The sequence below is a fragment of the Sylvia atricapilla genome, chromosome 7 (genome assembly GCF_009819655.1).
Source record: "Sylvia atricapilla isolate bSylAtr1 chromosome 7, bSylAtr1.pri, whole genome shotgun sequence".
NCBI classification, from domain to species: domain Eukaryota; kingdom Metazoa; phylum Chordata; class Aves; order Passeriformes; family Sylviidae; genus Sylvia; species Sylvia atricapilla.
The window spans coordinates 3,713,262-3,736,893 of record NC_089146.1 but is presented as its reverse complement, the minus strand read 5'-3'; the positions used below and the strand labels follow the sequence as shown (position 1 = coordinate 3,736,893).

The following is a 23,632-nucleotide window of genomic DNA, read 5'->3' as shown; positions in this document are numbered from 1 at the left end:
ATTGCCACTTCCCCAGCAGTGGGGTGTGATGGGCTGGCCCCAGCTCTGGAATGAGCCCTGACCTGTGGGTAGTCTGGTTTTGCAGCCCAAGGGAGAACGGTGGAGAGAAGGAAGGTTGTCCCTAGTGAGTGGAAACAGATGACATTCTTTATCAGCTAATCCAACTGGCATGTACATCCCTACCTCTCAAAGCCAATTTAAGTATGTTTTGGGAGCTGAGTCCTACTTTAACTCTCCACTTTAACTGCACACAACCAAAGCATGATCTGGCCAGTTGTTTGCATTGGCAAAAACTGAAGTGCTTTTCCCTTCCCCGAAAACCTGTCAGCATTTTGTGTAAATCGCCCAGAATGCTGTGGTCCGCAGCAGAGGCTGTAATTTGTGTGTGTGCTGGGATGAGTGCAGCTTCCCTTGCACTGGGGATGGAGGCTTGGCAAGAAGCTGTGCTGTGGGCTCTGGCTGTGCTATGCACAGGGAGAGGCGTTTCTCCAGCCATTATTCCTCTGTTCCTGAAGAGCAGTTGTCTCCCCTGCCACAGTATGGTAGTTCAGATAGAGGAATGGGGAAAATCATCTGTGTCATGGATGAGTCCAGAGTAGGTGAGCTCAGTGTCCCATCTCTGCTCCTGGTGTGCAGTCACCCCTTCCTGTGATAGATCAAGCTGGGGATTGCCCATTCATCCCTCAGGTGGGGGTGCAAGTGATGCTCTGGTCTGCAGCCCTTCCATCACAGGGCCTGTGGCACTGCTGATTGTGCCAAGCACAGCGTTTCTCTGAAAAACGGCTAATTGAGGTGAAGTGTTCTTGTAATCTGCCTGGGCACCAGGAGAAAGCCTTTCTAGTTATTTGTCGTTGCTAACAGAAAATAAATAAAATGCTTGATGTGGGAATTAAGCATGATGCAATCACTGCATTAGTGAGGAGGGTAACCCCCTCCCTCATGTGCCACGTCCTTGGGTCAGAAAAATAACATTGACTGGATTTATTTTCTCGTTTTCCCATACTGTGTTCTTTTGGTCCAAATTTCTGCTCCACAGCACATTCCTCAAGTTGCAGGATCTCTATCGGTTTTTTGTTACTGCAGGAGATGACTTGGTCATAGAATATTAACATTGGGTACTCCAGGGATTTGTGCTTAGGGATGTAGAGGGAAAGGGGAAGGAGAAGAGGGCAATAATCCAGGTTTTCTGAGATCATGACAAGGGACCTCAGTGATTTCTCACCTCTTTATGCTTTCTGCTGTGGGTGTGAATTAAAATTTCCTTGCTCCTTGTTTCTGGTAAAGCAGGAACCATATTGTGCTATAGGTATATACTTCTGTGCTCTGTGAGGTCCACGTGTTGTTCTCCCTTTTGCTGTGAATTGTGACCTTTTTTATATATATATTTTTTTTTTTTGCTCTGCTGTAACATCCAGTCCCTTCTCTAGTTCTCTGCTAGATTTTGAAATGCTTTTTGTTTCTAAGGCAAGGCTGGTTCATTCCACAGAATCATGGAATGGCTTGGGTGGGAAGGGGCCTTAAAGCTCCTCCCGTTCCACCCCTTGCCATGGCCAGGGACAACCTTCCACGAGCCCAGGTTGCTCCAAGCCCCATCCAGCCTGGCCTTGGACACTTCTGGGGATTTGGCTTCCACAGCTTCTCATCCTCACTGTTTTGTAAACGCAGTGGTTAAGTGTTTTCTCTGTGTAGATGCAGCCGCAGCAAAGCACAGCCTGGGCAGAGGCAGTGGGGATGTCAGCCTTTCCCCACTGATACTTTGGGCTGCTGCTTTGTTACTTTGAGGCTTTTTTGGAGTGTTGACTGCAGGACGGTCTCAGATCTTTGCTTGGACAAGCATTTTGATGCATGAAGCATTTCATTTAAGTCAGTGAAATGAGTTGTGTGCCCATGAGGGAGATGTTTAACCTCTGCTTTAGCACCCATAACGTTACAACTGAATGTATGCAGTACTGGAACTCTGAATGCCATTTAACTTTTTCTCCATGCAGAGTTCAAGTTTTTAGGACAGAAGTTATAAATGAGGAAAAACCCAGTTGTGTTGTTGCATATAAAAGATGTGTATGCCTAAGCAGCTAACGAGGAGTAAATTTAAACAGTCATATAAATACATTTTGATGAACTCCACTGATCTGCCTCTCTCATTTTGTTGGCAGAAAGGGTTTTTTCTGGTTTAATTTCTAATTTGTAACCTAGTGCAGTCTTCCTGTCTCTTGCAACATTAGTAGATTTGGCACTGAATCAAAAACTTTAGGGATAAATTTCTGAAAGTCCAGTTTACTACTTAGGTTCTGAAGTGTGACTTTCTGAAAAGTCATCTCTTTCCCTATTTAAGCGTAAGGAAGGGGAGCTGAGATTTTTGAAATTGCTCTGGACAGAAGGGTGTGTTTTACTTGCAGTACTCAGTAATTAAACTCTTCTGATAGTTTTGCCAAGTTCACTTATAAGATTTTTCTGTCTTAAGAACGCAGTGCTAAATTTGTGCAGAGGACAATTGGAAATCACCCAGGATTTCCCAGGAATTTTTCATGAGAGATTTGTCACTACTGTTTTATAGTAAATTCTCCTGTCTGGAAGCAGGTTTTTCCGAGCAAAAAAACCCTACTAAAATCACTGATTTCATGTGATGTGCAGGCTGTGGAGTGAATCAGATAGAATAATAAGGAGGTTTGCAGGCTAGTTATGGTCCCTGAAATAACACACAGAGAAATGGAGCAAGGTCTGCTGCTCTGTGTCTCGCTTGGGTAAACGCAGGCTGGAGCTCACCGCTGTCACTGTGTTGGGAGCACTGCTGAAAATTCCCTTGTGTTCCTGGGACAGAGCAGAATCACAGCACTTGCAGCACGTCCAGTGAATCGAGAGAAATGTTTCATTTTAACAAAGTGAATATTAACAAATAGCCTGTTGTGGAAGGGTGAAAATCGGTATTGTAAGTGAGAGCAAATACTTTCTGATGGCAGCATGGGCACAGTAATTTTGTGTTAAGAGGCTGGAAAGAATCCTGCTTTGAGAAGTACTTGAGCTACAATTTGTATATCAAAAGCATCTACCGCACAAAAAAGGTTGAATTCCCAGATACACATTTAACCAGGAGAGATGCTGAAATCCCTCTGGATCTGGTTTTTATGTAGCGGGACTGCTGGTGTAGGAATACTCTGACTGTGTTTTGAGAACCAGTGCATTAATTTGTGAGTCGCTCACCTTTTGATTTCAAAGGGACAAATGTTACCAGCCAAGGACTAGGGAAATCTAAGTCTCCTTGTTTGCCGGGTCTATGGTCTCCACATCCTCAGTGAAATTTCTGTTTTAATACAGAAAATATCTCAGCTTTGCAGCGAAAATATCAGTGTTTTGCACTGGTCTGAGATTCAAAGAAGGTTAACTCATACTGAAACTTGTGCACAGCACTTCCGTACCGAGGCGGGAAAGGAGTGCTGTGCTGCAGGGAAGCTTCCAATTAAGCAGAAAAAGGAGTTGGTTTGCTTTTTGAAACAACATTTGACATCTGTGAAATCTATTAGTAGGAAGTTCATCGGTTCATTTGCCTGGTTTCAGGTTGTATCAGCCAGCCAGCGCTCGTAGCTTGTGCGGTGAAGTCTCTGCCCAGCTGTCATCTATTAAAGATACTGTGAAAGAAAGTATCTTTGCCTGTCCTGTCTTCAGGGGTCCACCTCACCATTTGTCTCAGGATTTGTTTACACGAGAGCAAATTAACCTGTGTACTTAAGACACCCGTGCAACTCAAGAGCAGTAATGTTTAATTTCATTATTCATTATTCTTTTTATTCTTTTTTTATTCTTTTTCCTGGACGAGACGTAGCAGTAATGGACGCATGTTAAACAATGAGCTGTGAGGTTTCAGCAGTATTTTACTGTAATTTAGAGGTAAATATTGAAATCATATATTTTAATTAATATTTCATTGAACTATAAAATGATAAAACTCTGTGGATGTATTTATCCATTAATTTGATCATACCCTGGCACAAGCCCCTCTTACAAAACATTTAGGAAAGATAATACTTGGCAGCACTGGCTTACCTTGCCTTGTCCATTCCTGAACTAACTTGGATAATTAAATTCCCTCTGCTGGAGGGCGAGGGTTTTTAGGCATTCCTGGTTTTGTCTGGCTTGAGACTCTAAATCTGGAGTTGAAAAGAAACATCTTTTTTGTTTGCTTGGCTCTCCCTCCCCCTCTTACCACTCTGGAAGTCACTGAATTGGAGGGTTTTCTGCCCTGGTTTAGCTGAATAATAGAGAAGAGGTTTAATACTTAAAGCAGACTAAAAGTATTTTGTAGGTACGTTGCAGTCACATAGTTTCCAGTGCTGAAAAGCACAAAACTTGCTTAGTCACCTTTCAACAGAGTTCTTGTTTTATTAAATCCGTATAAGTACACTGAGTCAAGCAGGAAATACACAGCTGTAAGTGGTGGGGAAGCACACCGTGCTTTAATTGTCATTACTCTCTTGGTGTACCGAGAGAGTGCTACCTTTAGTAGGTCCAGAGTTCCAGGTATGTCTGTGTTGCCATCACCCCCAAAAACACTTTAAACGCAGTCAGGGACCATCGCGTAGAGAAAAGCTGTGTTTAAATTTTTTTTTTTTTTTTTTTTGGTGAATGGATGTTTAATTTGAAGTATGATTGATTTCAGGTTATGGATAAAACCTCTGAGTTTTCACAGAAAAGTGAGGGAGGTGAATAAGGATGTCAAGGTTGTTATTTTGTTCCTGGGAAGTAATAATTCTGGAGAACAGTTTACAAAACTACCAGGAAAAGGCAGCAGGAGAAATAATTGGAACACAGTCTTCTCGAGGCATTGAAGTGATAAAAAAAGGCTTGTTTGCTAGTATCAGGAGTGGGCATCAGACAGCACAGTTCTTGGAAAACCAGCAGAATCTTCTTGCTATGCAGTCCTTGCTTCTCTTTGTGCACGCTTCTATTGGATAATGGCCTCTCAGATTAGCTGGGCTAAATGTAAAAGCTGCTAATCAATAGCACGAAGGTGTGACCAAAATTGCATCCCTCAAGCCTGGGGCTTAAACAAGGAGCTGGAATCGAGTGATTGGACAAAAGTGTAACAAACACATCAAAGCAGCTATTTACCCGGAATGAAGCCAGTAGGAGAAATGAATTCAGGCTGGCTTTAAATAGGTACAAAGGTTATTTAAGGTAAAGTGTGCTATTGGAGCAGATTCTGTCGGTTGCAAGAGAGGAGCAGACTACGGGTGATTTTGTGGTGAGTGTTTTCATGTCGTCTTTGCCATCAAACTGTGGTGCAGTGGCTATTCCTGACTGAAAGCTTTCAGCATCTCTAGAGCAGCCAGTTTTTGGAGGAGTAGTACCTGTTCATAAGGGGCCTCCAAAATGTCAGAGATAAGTGGGTGATGTAGTGGGTAAAACACAGTAACTGCATAATTTTAAATACAGCAGGAGTAAAAGGAAGGACTTTAGATTTGGTAAAGGAACATGTTACCTTCTTTCATGTTGTCATCCTGAAACTGAAGCTATCATTCCAGAATACTCAGAAACGTGTCAAAGGAAAGGGTTTTGCCTGTTTTCTCAGACAGTGAAAGCAAAACAGAAAAGAAAAAAAAAAACCCACGTATTTTTCTGCTGCAGTCTCTTTACATATCTCTGTTATGGACATTTTGAAATGATATAAAAGAAGATAATGGCTAATCAGATCATTTAAGTATAGTGTGGGAGTTTGAAAGGGAAACCACAAACTCTTTATCAATTCTAATGAGCTCGTGTTCAGTGTTTTGGAAGAGGAGCTTTATGCTGTGATTTTTTTTATTATTATTACTCCATAACGTTCTTGATGAGATTGTAGGAACCTTAGTATCTCCTTGAGTACCTCTGCGGCAGCCTCAGATGTGATTTCCATCTCCCACGTGTGAAATAAAGTTGCAGAGTATGGCATATCCATGGCACACCTTGTGCTGCCCTCCTGGCAGTGATTTGAACCACTGACACAGGAATTGCTTGTGGATATCTCTGAGACCTCCCTCCCTCCATCTTCTTCCATTTCAATCTCCAGATGTGTTTTGGACTTCACCCCAGACAGACACAGGAACTACTTTGATACAAATGTAGCATTCGTTTTGTCCAGCGAGGAAGTAATTGTTTTGTAGCTATTGTAAAAGGCTTTTGAAGAGATGTGAAAGATCACAGAATGTGGTTTTTTTCACAATATCTTCAGGCCACTGATTTCAAACTCAGAAGGTCCCAGCAGGATTTGGTCAAGATTCCATAATAGGTGATACACTGAAAAATGTGGCTGAGGTTGCTTACATCTGAAATCCAATGATAAAGACTTTGTTGAGGTGGGGCCCTATTTGGTGTAAACATTGGGTAATGCTTTAAATTGGAAGAGGGTAGATTTAAATCAGGTATATATGGAAGAAGTTCTTCCCGATGAGGGAGGTGAAGCCCTGGCACAGGTTGCCCAGAGAGGCTGTGGCTGTCCCATCCCTGAAAGTGTTCAAGGCCAGGTTGGATGGGATTTGGAGCAATCTGGGATGCTGGAACGTGTCCCTGGCCATGGCAGGGGGTGGAGCTGGATAGGCTTTAAGGTCCCTTCCAACCCAAACCACTCTGGAATTCTGTGATCTAAAGTCCAGCTGCAGTAAAGTGCTTGGACAAGTGGCTAGCACAAGTAAATGCTTGTGTTCGATTGATTTGCTCAGCAGGACACAAGCAGGTGATTAGAGCAGACTGCCTGTGCAAGACTGCTGGAATAGTCTGACTGTCCTCAACAAATGTTGATACAGAGTATGGTTTTGATAATGTTCCAGAAGGCCTGTAGGAGTTCATCATGGGTTTTCCTCTAAATAATATTTTTTAAAAAAAATCTGGGTTTTTTTTTAATGGACCTAATCTCCACTGTCTAAGGCAGATATGAAGACTTAACATAAAAATAAGCTTTGGATGTGTGTGTGAGTGTGTGTGAACACATGGGATGAAGTGATAGGGTAAGGTCTAGGGTTTCTGTTAGTTGTTCATCAAATCAGTCTTTTTAATTTGTTTTATGTAGAGTGCAAATTTGCCTGTTTCACAGTTTAGTCGTGTAAGATTTTTCTCAACTTTCAGTACTGCCCAGAGCTTGCAACCCTGATCCTCACTTGCATCCATGCCCTCCATGTCACTCCAGCAATGCAAAGCAGCCTTTAAAAAGGGCTGCCAATTAAAGTATAATGCAACAAAAGGTTTGGTTTGAACCAAAGACCTTAACACCTTTGCTAAGGTCCAATTGTTATGATCAGTTCTGAATACTCGTATGGATTGGACCTATGCTAAAAATAAGTGCTAAACCGTAGAAGTAAATACCGCAAAACCACAACTATGGATCTAAATTTTCAGCAGAGCTCATCTTTTATGAAGGATAGAAGCTCTGAGGTGAAGAACTTTCAAGAAAACCAGGAAGCATTGATCACCTCAAGGAAAGAGCCTCAAATCACTATTGGAGGCTTTGCCCATTGTGCAAAAGAAACGGCCTCTGACTTTAGAAGTGCCGTGTGATGGTGGTGGTGGGGACTGTGCCCATGTGCAATGGCACTGGTGCAGAGTGGGAAAGTGGCCTCTGTGCATCCTCCGATGTGTGTTGACAGCTCTCTCCCTTCCCCTTCCCTTCCAGGTGAACGCCCCTTCCACTGTAACCAATGTGGAGCTTCTTTTACCCAGAAGGGGAACCTGCTGAGGCACATCAAGTTGCACTCTGGGGAGAAACCGTTCAAATGTCCCTTCTGTAGCTACGCCTGCCGGCGGAGGGACGCCCTCACAGGACACCTCAGGACACACTCTGGTGAGCCCACCTTGGCTTCTCCTCACACTTCTTCCTTCCTTTATCACTACCGTCCCAGTGCAGCAGGTAGTGCAAATAAAGTGTAGCTCTGGGTCTGTACCATCCTCTTCAGAGAGTGCAGCTCTCAGCTTTGGGAAAGCCTTGATGTGAATCAGAAAAGTTGTGGTTCAGCCACGCCTCTCCTTTTGTGTAACTGAGCTCCTCTGCTGATGCTATCGCATTTCCCTCTCAGTGTCTCCTTGGGTGTATCCTTCGCTGGCAGATTGTTTTGACACTCTGAGCCCCAAAGTGGCTGTGAAATTCCAGAGATCACGAAGAATAACTGTGGGCTCTTGGAAGCCGGCTTTGCAGTTCATACCCATTTCTTCATCTAATAAATGCCATATGCTGGTTGAGTTCAAACTTGTTCATCTTTCAAAGCCCTCTAAATTGCATTTTTGATTCAGTTAGATCTTGCTATAAAGTCCTAGCTCGTGACAGCCACGGCACTCACCTTAGAGCCGAAGGTGGTCAAGAGAGATTTGGTTTCTCTTGCCTTGTCATGTCTGTATCAAGTCTACTTGATATAGTTTCTTGGTAAGTTGGTGAGAAATACCTGTCTCACAGCTGCATGGCTGGTAGTCGTGTTGGAGCCCCCAGCAGTCGGGATCAGCTGTGGTTTTAGTCCCTGTCCCTGCACCAGGGGGCTGCATTCTGCCCACTCACTCATCTCTGTAGGACTCCTGATCTTAACTTGCTGCATTTGTGTCTCCTGAATGTTCAACTTGTGTGAATGGGCCATTTATAAGAGGCTGTATGTTTAGTTGTTGAATGGGCAGAGATAACTGGACTGGTTGCAAGTGGCAGCGTTGCAGAGAAACTTTGAGGTGTTAGCAAATGTGTGACTACAGAAACACAGTGGTGGAATTGCAACTGCAGGCAGAAATCCTTTTATGTATTTCTTCTACAGAGTCAACCTTGCTTCAGTAGGTGTTTATGTTTTAGGAGCATTGAGTTGGTCTTAGCATAAAGAGTTACTTTGGCATTTCCAAGAGTAGGAAAGGTAAGACAGTAAGCTTCCTCAAGTAGAATTGGGAGTATGCAAGATGCTGTATTGATGGAAAATGCTGGCAGAGAGCTTGAACTTCCAAGGGAGTGTGAGAGTTGGGACTAGGTTGGGAGGGAATTGCTGGAGCTGCATTTGATCTGAGAGTCAGCAGGGAAAATGTCTGTGAGCTGCAATTTTCACACATCTGACAGTAACTGTAGTTTCAACTGGAAATATAAAAAGAACACAGAACACAATACAAATGTTCACAATTAAAACAAGAAAGAAGTTGTGACAAAAAAAATCCCTTGTTACCAAACGCAGACATTGCGGTTGAAGACCTTCTCACAATATGAACATAGATTTTGTTACCTAGATACTGCCATTAACAGAGATTGTTCTTTCTGTGTGAAGAACACATGGCTGATGGCTCTGTGTTTTGTGTGAGGATGAAATGTAAAGGTGTGGGATTTTCAGGAGGCACCTAAGCTGCTTAACTCGAGTTTCCCTGGAGCTTCTTCCCTAACTGATTTAGCTGTGCTCAGCTCTGCTCAGTTTGTAATTTTAGGCTGTGTTTTCAGTGTGGAAATTGTCACCCCTCTGAGCACTCAGGTACTTTCAGCTGAGGGCCAGCAGGAACAGACAAGTGCTCCCACAACACTCTCCAAGGCAGTTCTTAGAATTCTTAGCATTAACAGGTGGAGGGTTAAAACCTGGATTATTGCCCTAAAACCTGGTATCGCCCTGCACAAAGGTGAAATGTCACTCTGGCCATGGGCATGGAAGGTGTCTGTCCCTGCCATATAAGCAAGCTGGGTTGGTTTATGCCCACCTGGATCATGGGTGGATGTCCCCAAGGGACTTTCAACAGTTTCATGTCAGTGTGCTGTACAAGCATTCTGTGCTTTCATAAAGTACACATCAAAGTCTGGAAGCAGGCCTGGAAGGTAGAGCAGATCCAGCAACTGTAGCGAAGGTCTTTTCCAACCCAAATGATTCTATGATTCTGTCTATGTTTACATCTTCTGCTATTTCTGACCAGAAAAGAGGATATCGGATAAAATATAGAAAGAAGAGGTTGAAAACTGTTTTGAGACATGAGACTTCAAGCCAATTTCAATCTGGTACACTTAGTATCTAAATTGAGGTGAGTCTGAATGTATTTTTGTAAGAGGAAAGCTCTTTAGATCAGATCCTCAGCTGATGGAGATTGGAGTTACATCCCTAAGTAAGGAAAGTGCTTCTGTTTTGCACCCGCTGAGAATCTGGTGCACAATTTCATAAATGCAACGCCAATTCCCTTTTTTTAAATGTATGTATGTATATTCTTTTACTCCTTAAATAAGAGAGGTCTATTAATAAAAAAATAAAATACCAAAGCAAAACCCCTTAGTCTTTTTTCTCCTTCCCAAGAAGGTTTAAACTACTATGGAAGGCAAATTATGCCATAAAGGAATTGAAGAATTCTGTTTTATGTCTTTTTTTCCTCTCAGTTTGATTTGTGGATTTGAAAGCACTTTGGTTGTGTCACCACTTAGTCAGTGACATCTTCTCACTGCTGCTTTTTAATCAGTTTTTCCTGTGCTTAGTGAAGTTTTCATACAGTACAACAGGAAAGGTAAAAAAATAAGGAAATGTAGATGCAAACAAAAATTAGTAGAAGCATCTCTGAGATATCTGAAATGGCCAATACTTACTAGTAACTTAAAAATAATTACATTTTTTCCCTTTGGATTGAAGTTTGTTCATGCTTTTTAATGTTATTTCCTGTTGATTAAAAAATGTTTCTAAGCATCACAATCTACTTTTTTTCTCCTTTTCTTGTGCAGAATCATATCTTACTGTGTAAGTGTTCCCAGGCTGAGTGGTTAACAAAATACTGCTTTGCATCTGTAATGCTGCTACTGCTGTTTAGCCCTAAATAATTAAGGACGTATCTTGCAGTGATTTACTCCTGCGATTATTTACCTTTTACGGACATATGGAGTTCTGATGAACTTTATGTCTGTATTTTCCTCCCACATGCAGCTGCTTTGGTTTCAGGAATATAACGATGCCTTCAGGACATCAGTAGGATTATGCCTGGGGAGAGATTCATGGGCAGAATTACACTAGGAGTGGGCATGTCCCTCGAGGTACTTGCAGGACTTTCAGGTGTTGTTTTCAGAATTAACCCCATAGTTCCACAACCCAGATAATATAAGAGAGATGCCAGAGAGGGCTTCCAGGACAAGAATGTAAGGGCAGGCTGTGGAGTGCTGGGACACAAGCTGGTAGCCCCATCCTGCAGAATGCACTGGACAAATCAGCAGGGATTGCCTTCACCTTGCCTGGCTTTTTTGCTTTTTTAAAGGGAAAACATCCAGGCAAAGCCAATCTGCTGATGGCATTCACACAGTACCTGCTATCTCACCCTGAGACGTGCCTGTCTTCTCCATCCCCTCTGGAACAGCACAACAAGACAGTGGCACAGACAAACTATATCAGGAAAATTCTGCTGTAGGCAGTTAAGGAACAAATCCCAGAAGTTTTAAGGAAGGCAGCTGAATCTGACAGGTCAATCTGATGGTTAAAGCCATCCAGATGTTGACCTCCATACTTGGAAAGGTGTGACAGCCTCATGTTGCTTTACCCCCAAAAAGCCGGGCATCCTCAGATGGGCACATAAACTTAGCAGTTGGGTTTTGGCATGGATTTCTCTTGTGTCTAAACTGGAGCTGAGTTGGCCCTCCCTTCATAATGCTGTTGCAAACATAAATGCTCTGACAGTGCTTGAAAAAGTCAAGGCTGCAGTGGTGAGCAATCTGGAAGAGCCCATAGCAAGCACAGGTGCCTCAGTTCTCAGAGCAGGGCTTGGCCAGTAAGTCAGAAATGAGGGATAGGATCACTTGCTAAGGAGAACACAAAATAAGTTTTGACTAAGTAAGGATGGTCCTGTGTGCCAATTGTTTAGTGTGTAAAAGACTGTCTCATCATGTGTCCACACAAACTGTCCACATGGACAATAATTCTGGAGTTTTCTGATTTTTGTTTTTACTTGGCAGCTTCAGTCATGTTCGTTACTGTGGGAGTACGTAAGTGTTATTCATATATGAAAGCAGTTTTACTGTCTGTTTCTTCCTAAAAAATTGGTAGTCAGATTATTTTTTTTTTCACAGAAGATTATCCTCACAATGCATTTTAAAATTTGCTTTGAAGCTACTGCTTTCCTGCTTAGAAAGTCTCCCATCCAAACAATTTTTTCCTTTTAAGAAATATTTTTTCTTCCTCCTCTTCCTCCTGCATTGCTGCTGCATGTTGTTTGTTTCTGCCCAGCTCTTCAATAGCACTGAACTAATGGTGCTCCTTTATTGGAAAAAGAAAAGCAGAAAGCCTTTCTTTTGAAAAGAAAGGCTTAGGCAAAACCTCTCAAAAGCACAATCTTAGCAAACCACGGACATACAGTGTGCATGACGTACAGATATAATTAAAAAGGAAAATGCCCCATTCATGGAAACTCTTTCCATGAGTTTTTTGGTTAGCAAGTCCATCTTTCTCATGTCTCCTTGCCCATGAGGACTTTCCTTTCAGCCCTGCCTGGGTGGCAATGAGCCATCCGAGGTGTCCACATGCCTGGAGTTGGGTGACAGACCTGAGGAGTGCTATCTGTGTGTGCAGCTGTGCTCAGAGGTAGAAGGGACCTGTTCCCTAATCCTGATGACATGTTTGGGAGAGTCCCACTTTTGAATGGCTCAGTTTGGCTGAAAAATTGAAGGGACAAGTGCTGGAATATACAGTGCTGTGCATGAGTTCCCAGCTGTCAAAAGCCAGTGAGAATTACCGAAACCATGGCAAGGATGGTTGTTAAGAATAATGAAGTCAATGTTTTAAACTGCTCTTTTTCATCTTGAGAGAACTTTTGCCACTATTAACATCTTTACTGTTAAAAGGCCCAGTATCTACTCTATAACCATGTTTTTGAGGATAGGAATGTCATAATTAGATGAATCTTGTGATCTGAAGTTCTCATTACATTCTGAACTGGACTGACTCAAACACTTTGTGAATGGGGAAAAAAATTAAAAGCAGACACATAGGATACTATCTGAAAAATCAAACGTGTATGTGAAGAGGCAAGTGGATATTCTGCATACAAATGCCAATTCTCCAAATAGGTTAGCAAATAGCATCTTCCCTCAGTTGTGATGAGCTGGTGGGTATTTATGCTGTCAATCTGATACTTAGAGCTCTATTTAATCAGGCAGAGCTGCTCTTCCTCTCAGGTTTTCTTATGCTGTTTCAGTTAAACTCAGTGGAATTACCCTCGTCACAAAATCATTTTGGGTTTTTCTTATCAGGCTGCGGGTTCCAAACTGCTTGAGCATGTGTGCAATCCTGCAGCAGCTCTGCTTCTCATTACTGCTTCCAGCACCTAGAGGCCTTCACTCCATGCTGGAGAGCGTCTCAAATCTCTGATATTCCACTTTCCATTTATTTGTGTGTGCCTTTTTAGAGGTAAGCTCAAAATGTGTACGGGGTAGGAGCTTGCTAAGCCAGGGTTTTATGCCCTGGGGATCCTTGTTTAAAATTTAATCCTCTGTGGTGCCCTCTTGTATCCCATGCTTTGCTGGACCTGATCCTTCGAGTGGAGGGGTTGTCTTTATCTCCAGAACACTACTCTGATAAATACTGGTATTGGCTATATGGAAAGATTATCTTTTATGCTCAGGATTATCTCAGTATAGAAGCTTGGTCCTTTCTACAGAGCATAATTACTGCTGAGAAATCATGAATCAAAGAAATCTTTGATTTAAAAATGCTGTAGGATCTTGATCATTCCAGTAGAAGAACATTTGGTCTTTGTTTTCAGGGAAACTTGTGAAAAGATATGGTTGCACCCAAAGCAAGGAGTGTTCACTTCTATGTTTGGATCTTGAAATTCCATGAAAATTCCCTCTTATCTGCTCTAGTTTAGGAATCAGTCTTTAACTGTTCAATGCAGGAAATCGGCTTCTGACAGATAAAACAGAGAAACAGGAGTGGTCCTGGCAAGCAAAGGGCTGTGTACCAGCCTCATGAATCCCTCTCTCTCTTAGACTAGGTATTAACCAGATACCTAGGTATCAACTTTTCTTTTCCCCCACTCCTGTCTGGAGTGTGTGATTGAGACAGCAGGAGCAGATGCCCTGCTCCTGTGTGTTGTGGTGTGCCAGTGCTCGCAGAGGAGATGGTCTGTTCTTTGAGTGCCTGGGCACTCCCTGTAAAATGGCTGCACAGGGAAAGACTCGCCCCTGTCCTAGAGATCAGAGACAACAACACCATTGGAGCTTCTCGTTCTTAATGTCAGTTCACAGCAAGATCAGCAAGATTCATCCTGGTGTCTGTGAGACTGGTCCCTCCTGCTGCCTCTCCCAGTGGACCATGGCTTTGCGATGGCTCTGCCAGGTCTACCAGCAAGTCCTCTGCAGTGCTTGGAGGTAACAAGGTTCTTGTTTAGGCAGGAGCATCACAGTGTAAGATTCACATGGGGTCATCCCTCATTAATTGTGAGAGGTTCATTCCTGATGAAATACCCACACAAGGATGGAAGCTTGTGCTTGGGATGAAACTGCTGACATCAGTTTTCTGTGTGTGTCCTGTCGCCTCTCCATGTTAGCAGTTCACATACTGGCATCATTACCCAGATTCTGTCCCTCTCTGTGTTGCCTCAGCCCACATGGAATGGAACAAAGCACCTGGTCCTGCCCTTCTGGGCTACAGTTTGGAGAGCACCCAGGCCCCTCTCTGCTGCTAGGTGCTGCCAGTTCCTAGGCCAGCCTTCCTGTTCTGGCACAGCAAACAAGACAGTGCTTTCATTTTCCGCTGGGCTTTTATTCTGCCACAGTGCTATATGTGGGATTTCACTGGCATCAAAAAAGCATGAATGTGGTAAGACTTCTGCATATAGAGCAGCAGTGCTTCTAAACACTATGCCTAACCTGTTTTTTTAAACATCCAGAGAGACTGTTTCTGTTGCCTCCCTGGGGAGACAATTCCACTTCCCATCTGCTTTTTATAGCTGTGACTCTCATCCTGATATTTAACCTTAACTATTCTTTCTTTTGGTGCAGATTATTGCTCTTTCTAACACTATCTGTTGTGACTGTGAGTAATTCCTCTGCTCAGTTTACACTATGATGGGCTGTAGTCGTATGTCTGGCATTGATTCTGTTCTAGTCTGTCTTTATCTTCCAACCCGCTCGTCTCTTTTTTATTACTAATTTTGAATGGTTTTGCTACCTTTATTCACTCATTTATGAGGGACCTAAATTACAAAGTCATTTGATGCTTTGGAAATAGGGGCCAGTACAGCTGCAGACCCCTTAACCTTATCTCTGCCTCAGTTGCCTGCCAGTAAAATGGAAATAAAGAGCACTTCCCCACCTAGCTGAGATGGTGAAGAGGGCAGCAAGCGTGAGTCACGGCAAGGCACAAACATATTGCTGCGATGAAGGTCATGTAAGTACATCATAGAGTACTCAGTGGTGCTGGTGCCCCAGCTGCACAGCGCTGAGCATGATCTCCTTAGTTTTACTTAGCCTTTGTGCAGAAGTGAAATGAGATAATTACAAAGTGGAAGGAATAATAACTTCGTATTGTTACCATAACCACTGAGGTATTAGGCCCCGATACCAGCGTGATTATCTCAGACACAATAGTAAGGTGATTATTAATAATACTAAAGGACTTACTACTTTGATAAGGCATCAACTTAGCCTGCAATTTTGGCGTCATTTCTTTAAAACTCCCTATCTATTCCATCAGCCCCAAGCCTGTGTGGAGTGGGTATGAGTTGTTGCCTCCTTGTTATCTGTTTTTCAGTGATGAGAAAATGAAACAGGAAAACCCCCACGAGACCCAATTTGCAAATTCAGGGACCTAAGCACCAAGGTAGCTTTGTGTGCATCACTTGTCTTTCTGCACCAGAACTGCTACGGACAGGCTGGCAGGTGAGACTCTAGTAGCTCAGGCATTTAAAGATCTGTAGTTCTCTGCTCCTTTCAGTTCCAGCTAGAAACAGTTGCCTTGTTTTCCTTGTCACCGGGGATCGTTTCAGAAATGCGGTATTTTTATGCTCAAGTTGGCACATGTACGTACAAACCCCGGGTTTAAGGTGCAGGTGTTGCATGTGCAGGGATTTGGGTGTCTCATTGCGTTAGGATAAGCTGGAGGGACACGATGCAGCACACCAGGAGCCCTCCTGCTCTAGAGCCACCCACTGAGGTATCTGCAGTGGGGTTTGCAGACAGAGATTCAAGAAGTGACAGAGAACTTTTTCATGCAGTTGAGATACAAACGTGGTTTTGACATGACCAAGCCACATCTCAACAAAGCCAAGAGCACTACTTCTTTCACATACTCTGAGCAGCAAGTACCACAGCAGCTATAAGGAGGAAACAAGTATCGGGTCCTTATTTATTTCCCTGAGAAAATTATTTTCAAGGGCAAAAAGCTTCTGCATATCATTTCTGGGGCATTTGGAGCTGGCCTTTGTCAGTTCTTGGAGGAGTTTGTGAAATCTTTCAGCTTGAGAATCTTTGAGCTTGGAACCCAACAGTGATGTGAGGCCTCCTTTCATTGATATCTCGGAGCTGTGTTACAGGCCAGTGTGAAAGGGAGAACCGCCCCTGACATTTTTGACAGCATATGTTTTAAGGTGTAAGAGAGGTATTTTTGCCATCTGGAAAGGAAGCCAGGAGAGACTAAAGGGGGACAAAAATAACCTGTTACCCACGCCACAGCAGAGTTGAGGAAAGCTGCTACTGATATATTCTCTTGAGCTCTCAGCAGCCTGTAATTATGAATTGGCTTACAGCTAAGATATTGATGGATATCACTCAAGAAGGAAAATGAGAATGTCTAGATTTTTTTACAGTGAACCTGTACTGAACTCTATGTGACTCTCCTCCTATTTATAACCCTGTGTGAAGTTCAAGGAAACTTGTCCTGGAGGTTTCCCATGAGAGGGAACTGTGTTTTTACCTGACTAAAGCTCTCTGGATATTTTCCCATTTTTTATTTGATCTAAGTGTGAACTTTCTCCACCCTCTGCCCCTCCTTCCCTTCTGGAGTGGTTAGAGAGGTGGATTGCAGCCAGGATTGCACAAGAGATGCCAGTTGCACACATGTTTTGCATAACTGTGCTGTGTTGATTTCAGACAGGGTGCCCCAAGTTCCCTGCCTGCCTTGCAACAGCGAGTCAAGATCTTTATCTTCATTCCTGAAGCTGGAGAAATGCTGGTGAGGCCGTGACTATTGAACCTTCGACAAAGAGCACCTGGATGGGACAGTGCCCAGCAGCACAGAGCTATCCCTGTGGAGGAGCCTCTGCTTAGAAGTTGTTTGGGCTCTTTGTATCAGAGGTGCAAGTGTCTTTCTGCCACTGGGAAGGGCTGCAAGTGATCGGTGCCAGCTGCTCTGTGTTAAGGGAATGTGCTCCCCGAGCACATGTCCTTTCCTTCTATTCCAGCAAGAGGCATAAATGTTCTCATGTTCACAAATAATCTCTCTGAGACAGCCAAGGACCTCTCTTAGTAAGAATCCGGCCTGGAAAATTAAGACAGGCTCATCCCAGTGCTCATTTTGGGGCCAGTTCATTGTGGCTTTTATCTTTAGAAGCAGTGAGGTCTGCTTGATTTCAATGAGAATTAGGGCTTGGACAGCCTAAGCCTTAGCCTGTGTTCCGGTTCCTTTTGCCAGGAAATAGGTACTTTCTTCCTCCTGCCTCATTTATTTGGAGGGCAAGTCAAGACCAAACTGGATGGGGCTTTGAGCAACCTGGTCTGGTGAAAGGTGTCCCTGCCCATGGCAGGGGGGTTGGAATGGGATGATTTTCCATCCGTTCTGTGGTTCTGTGACAACAGCACCCCCAGCCAAACAGAACTGAGGCTGTTCCTCACAGGTGCTGCCCTGTGGGACAGAGCTGGCCTCACAGGTAGCCAGAGCCCAGATGATTTAAGGGCTTCAAGGTCTTTCTAAAAACTAAATCACATGCAAAAAATACACTGCGGAGAATCTGATGTTGAGATTTTTATATAGAAAAGTGACATGGGCCATAGACTCTCTCTCACTTGGATACCCTTCATGCGCCTGCATTTTGCTTGTTTCCTTGGAGACAGTGTCTTGTCTGAGAGCAGTTAGCCTTGGCTAGGGAAGGCCTGACATTTCTGGTTTGTGGGATAAAGCTGTGCTGATGAATTTTCCAACAACCACAGAGGCAGGATTTGGTACAGACATCAGCAGTTCTGAACAGGGTTATCGTGTGGGCACCTCTAATACCTCTCTGGGACACCACTGAAGTCCCTGGTGTGAGAGCAGGGTTCAAAGATCCTCCAGGAGAGCCCAGTGATCCCTGTCCCTCAGGTATCAGAAACGTTTAAGAAATTTCTCCCTTCCCTTTTCTTCTTCCAAAGAGCTGAGTCAGCTGGACTGGCATGTCTGGAACTCTGTGGCACCGGAGCAGGCAGTCTGCCAGCAGCATTACACACCGCATCCAAAGGAACACGTCACTCTTCTCTCTCTCTCTCTCTCTCTCTTTTTTTTTTTTTTTCCCTTTGCAATCCCCACCCTCTCCCTTTTATTTTTCCTTGTTGATCCGTGTAGGTGAGTCAGAGAAACCTGCTCATCCACGGCCTGTTCCTTCTTGCCAAATCCTGGAGCAGCACTCCCAGTTCTTGTTGGGTGTCAGGAATAGGTTATGAAAACAAAAACTGATACAGTCGGTGTACACTGGGTATGGAGCCCACAGTGTAAATGCACACTGCATGTGCCACTTAGAATGACTTCCTAACAGAGTGATATCGTTTATAGGAGACTCGTTTATTCTGTGATTCCTATGTAAAATTAGTTTTATTCCTACAAAACACCAGGATGGAACAGGGAAATTGTTTAAGGCATAAACTGGAGAACATTTGGGGAGAAAATGCATCTTAATTCCACTGAATTTTGAAGCAATGGAAGAGTGGAAAATTTCAAGTAGGAAAACAGGTAGTTCATGGAAGTATTTTTGACTGATGTTTTGGTACCAATTATAATTTTATTAATCAGAAGAAATTCCATGGATATTGCCACATTTCCTCAGAGTTTACACTACTGATGAATTTCTGACCCTAGAAATGAAAACATCATGAATCTGGGTTCCCTTATCAGATACTTAGAAATAAGAGTGCAAGGTGATAAAAAAGTGGCCTTTTTGTTTACCTTGCAATATTTATTTCATGAGTGGGAAGGGAGTGAGTGAGCAAACATGCAAGGTAACTTTTCCTCTTTGGTCAGCTGACTCCAGGAGCTGAAGGAAAAGCAAGGTACGGTGTCTAACTTGGGGTGAAACTGCAGGTGTTGGTAGTGCTGTAGGGGTCAGCTGTGTCTCACTATCCATAGCTGCATTTCCACCAGGCAGCATCAAAGCCTTGATTTTTGGCATCTTGTGTTGGAATGAAGCTGTTCAGCTGCAGAGAACAGATCATTCACCAGGAGAAAGTGCTTTGTTGGACTTTTACGTGCCATAGTAAAATGTCCGTGTTAGCTATATTGTGAAAAATGTATCCATTATGTTCATATGGCCGTCTACAAGCAGTAAGTTTGTTCCAAGGGCTAAAAATGAGCCAGCTTTAGGAGGCTGCAGTACAGTTCTGGCTGAGAAGCACAAGATTTCTGCCTTAATCAGCATGAAGTGCTGGAGTGCAGGCCCTGGGACAGGATCACAGCTTAGTGAGGAGAAGGGAAAGTCCGTTTTGTGTCAGGTGATGACACTTGGTTCTTGGTGAGATACAGTCATTTCTGAGTTCCAGCCCAAGAGAAGGGGAGAAGAAGGTTTAGTGCCGAGGCACCTTCTGCAGGGGAGGAACCCAGAAGGCCAACAAAAAGGCAAGACATCAGTGCCACAGGTGGGAATGAACCCAGATGTTTTGAATTCCCATCTGCTGAGTCAGTTACGAGACTTTCCACACAAATTAAAAGAACTGATGTAAAGAAAGATAAAGTTTTTTTTTCCTTCCAGGTATTGAGGAACAAGAAAATTTACATCCTTTCACTCTTGATTCAGACTTCTGGGTGAAATCACCTATTTCAAAGAGCCTAGTATAGCCTTCAGAATGATTTTTTTTTCCCTCATCAGGGAATGTAGTTAAGTATATTCAGAGTTTCCTAAATTCCCTGTTTTTACAGGAAACCTTTTAAAAGTATTTCTAGATGCTTAGAGAGCTATTTTCTGTTGTCCAGCTTTTCTGTCTTTACTTTCAGCCTAAGCAGTTGCTTTTTCGTCCCATCTCTTCTTTTCCTTCCTTTTGGTTTAATTTCACACCCACATTTAATTCTCTTACATTTTGTCTACCTCCCTTTCAGTCACAATTAGTTTCTGAATCTATCCAGGACTTGTAGTGCAAAGTTAATTGCTCCAAAAAAGGAAACATCCTGAAATCCCAAATCTTTCCTTCCTTCCTCCCTTTCTACTCATTCTCTCTACTGAACAAACCTAAAAAAAAAAACCCTGGGTATTAAGAAGTACTCTGAAATTGTTAGTATTTATTTTTTGTATTCAAACAAACAACAAACACCCCCCCAAAAAAAACCCCAACACTCAAACTCAAACCGATAAAAACAAACACAAAAAAATCCCCAGCAAACTAGGAAAAATATTGAGACTAACAGGAATTTCAGAATTTTATTAACTAGAAAAGATTAATCGAGCTTCAATATCAGACCTAGGTACTTGATGTAAAGGTTTGGGCTAGAACAGAAGCTATCCAGTGTCTCAGATTCCTCTCTTAAAGGACGCCATCATCCTTTAAAAGATACCTTTACTGTTAATTTTGTTGTGCTGAGAATTGTTTTCCTACAAAATGGTTGTGACTTCTTCCCCCTGCCAAACGCTGTGGTTCATTTTGACAGAGAAGCCGTAAAGATCACTGGTGTAGGTGAGAAAAGTCCCACCTTTATTTGGAGCTGCCCTGCATCGTTGGTGATAAACACACATGTTGTGAGGCAGAGAGTAAGAGCAGGGGATGGGAAGGCTGCACAGGTGGAAGGAGGCAGTTTTTTTTGCTGTTTGACCTCATTTGACACAGGTGCAAGACATGGCAAGACCACATGCCTGAGCAGCACATCTCAACGAGGGTAAGACAAAGGCATGGGCCACGCTGATTCCTGGGCAGTTAGAAAAGTGTGAATAACAATTTTCATGTCCCAAAGGAGCCCATTAGTTTCACAGCCTGACCTGCTTTTGGAAGCAACATTTCCTTCAGTGTTGGCCTTGATCAAAATAAGTGAAAACTCCCAACATCAGTGGTTGGGAAAAGAAGGGGAGCTGTCAGTATTACTCTGCCCAAGTTGCTGTTATCTTCATGACAGCTTGGTCTTAATTGTCTGTTTCCAAAACTTTGTTTCTGACAGTGACAAGAAAAGGGAAAACTTACAGGAAGGGAGTGTGTTCTTCCTACCTGCTAATACAAGACGTAAAACTGAAAGGTGCCAGGTGCTAAAAGATGCTTTTTCTCACACAGGAGCACGTAGGTGGAACAGGGAAAATCATTGCCGCGGAATGAAAAGAAATGAGTTAAGGGGCTTGCTCGGGGGTTTTATGTAGGAGAGAACTTACCTAGTGTTATAGTGAAAGCCAAACATGGTGTCTCTCTATCTCCTGTTGTTTATATAGGATAGGATACCTGGTTACACTGGCCCTGCCTACTCCAAATAAATCTTAGATTCTCTTGACTTTGTTATGCTTTGGGGCTTCTGCCGGATATGCAAAAGGGCTGCACTTGGAATAAATGCGAACTGCACACAGCTGATATGAACTGGCTTCAGGATATTGCTTCCATAGAGAAATCTGGCCCAACATCTACGTTTGTTTTACCAAAAGAGGAAACAAAAACCCCCAAACAAAAGCTCTTGTGAAGGGAGTGTTTGTCCAGCAGCATTCCTGACCTGCACCGAGGTACCCACACCCTGTGCTGCTCCTGGGAGCTGTTCCTCCCCACCTGCAGTGGGAGCTCGGATGACGTGTGGATCTCCAGGCTCCTCCTGACATTCCTGCTGAGCTGTGGCACCAGCAGGGAGCGGACAGGACAGGGCAGAGAGGAACAACAGGCCAACCTAAGCTTGTTTTCATTTTACCTGCTCGCTCTGTTGCTGGGGCAGGGCTAAAAGGAAGAGAAGCCAAGAAGCGCATTTTGGAAGGTTTGCCTTGTGAGGCAATTAACACTCTACTTATCAAGTCAGCTTTATGTAATGTTAAAGGTTTGAAGTGGAGTGGAAAGTACAGAGCTGGTACACAGGGTTAAGGTTTAACCTCTTTCTTCAGCTCGTTCCCACCTACATCCAGATAGCATGGAGACATTACAGGGTGGACTTTCCAAAATCACCTCTTGTATTCCTTGGAGGGCCTCTACCCCTTTAAAAGTGAGTGATGGTAAACCTGGCTGCTTGTGAGTGACTTTGAAGCCAGACAGGTGATAAAACACATTTTTTTTTGTGGACTTCCTGGTTTGTGTTAGTTCATCTCAGCACCAGAGTGCAATCTAAACAGAGTCCTTTTCTAATATTATTTAAACATTACAGAATCCATGTAGAATTCCTAGCAACCCCGCCAGTGCTGGGGTTCTGGACCTCCTGGGTCATGTTGCCGTGGGACTTGGACACTGCATCCAGGTCAGTGGCCTCACAGCATTAAGGGCAGAACATTTGCACTTGAAATTTTTGAAAACATGTGGGGAGGGAAATCAGAATGCTTCATTGGCATTAATGTAAACTAAAAACTGAGTGTCAGGTTCCTTTTGCCAGATGTGAATAAAGGAAACAGTTAAACCATGTGAAACACATGAGGATAGCTTCTGTGTAGTGCAATACATGTTTCTTGGGACATAGAATTGGAGCACGTACCTGTGAATTTCATCTCTTTCAAAACTAAATGCAACATTATTGTCCCTATCTGTGTTTTCCTTGACTTGGTGCATAATTTATTTACATGTTTTCACATAGACAGATACATTTTCCTTTGTTTTTTGCACATACACAGATACAACACAGAAACCTGCAAAGTGAACAGGTGCTGCAGAAAAAAATGTGCTGTATCTTCTGTGCTACAAAGGAAAAAAACCAGGGTGTAAGATTCCTGCTTTTTCTGGGTTTGAATGGGTGCTGCAAGACTGCGGCAGGAGCCATGTGAATATTTGGACAGTTTGGAAGATTTCAGTAATTCTGTGACTGTGCCAATGAAACAGGAGTTTGTTTCTTTGTTTGTTTGTTTGTTAAACTTCTGGCACAAAAAGGGCACCTATTTATTTATAACCCTGGTGGCAGATTGAAACATTGTTTTATCTGTAAAGTTCTGCTGATTAGTTAATAAATAAATACAGTCTAATGAGTCACATTATATAACACAGCCACCAGTAGCTGCAAAATAAATTGAAACATCTATTAAAGTAATAACAGGCTGTGGGCAAACACTCCTGAAGGTGCAGATAAGGACACAACCCCTTAGATGCTGATATTTACAGATTGATTCTAGATTCTGGCTTTGTGGTTGCTATAGGCAGGGTATGGATAGGAAAAGTTTCTCTTGACTAGTGCATTTACTAGTTTATGGGTTTATGTAGAATCTGGTGTTCTGCCCTGCTTTTTGTGACATATCAAGGGAGGACTGAACACTGGTACAGTACTCACTGCTTGCTGCTTATTGGGCAGTGCTGTAAACAACTGGCAGGTAGACGCAGGTGTCAGGCTGCTGGTTTGTGCCCTGGAGGTGTTTATAGGAGAGGCAGGCGTGTCTAGAAAACACTGGGGGT

The 23,632-nt window shown here is 43.2% G+C and overlaps 1 protein-coding gene across 6 annotated transcripts in view; it reads left to right on the top strand.

Moving 5' to 3' along the window:
- IKZF2 (IKAROS family zinc finger 2) overlaps positions 1–23,632 on the top strand; it is a 111,836-nt gene that overhangs the window by 64,002 nt on the left and 24,202 nt on the right. For 5 of the 6 annotated variants that reach the window (XM_066322430.1, XM_066322428.1, XM_066322427.1 and 2 more), the window contains one exon: positions 7,637–7,804. The exons of the other annotated variant lie outside the window; for it this stretch is intronic. In XM_066322430.1, coding sequence (XP_066178527.1) covers positions 7,637–7,804 — 168 coding nt within the window. The remainder of the gene's footprint in view (positions 1–7,636; positions 7,805–23,632) is intronic. 6 annotated transcript variants of the gene reach the window in all.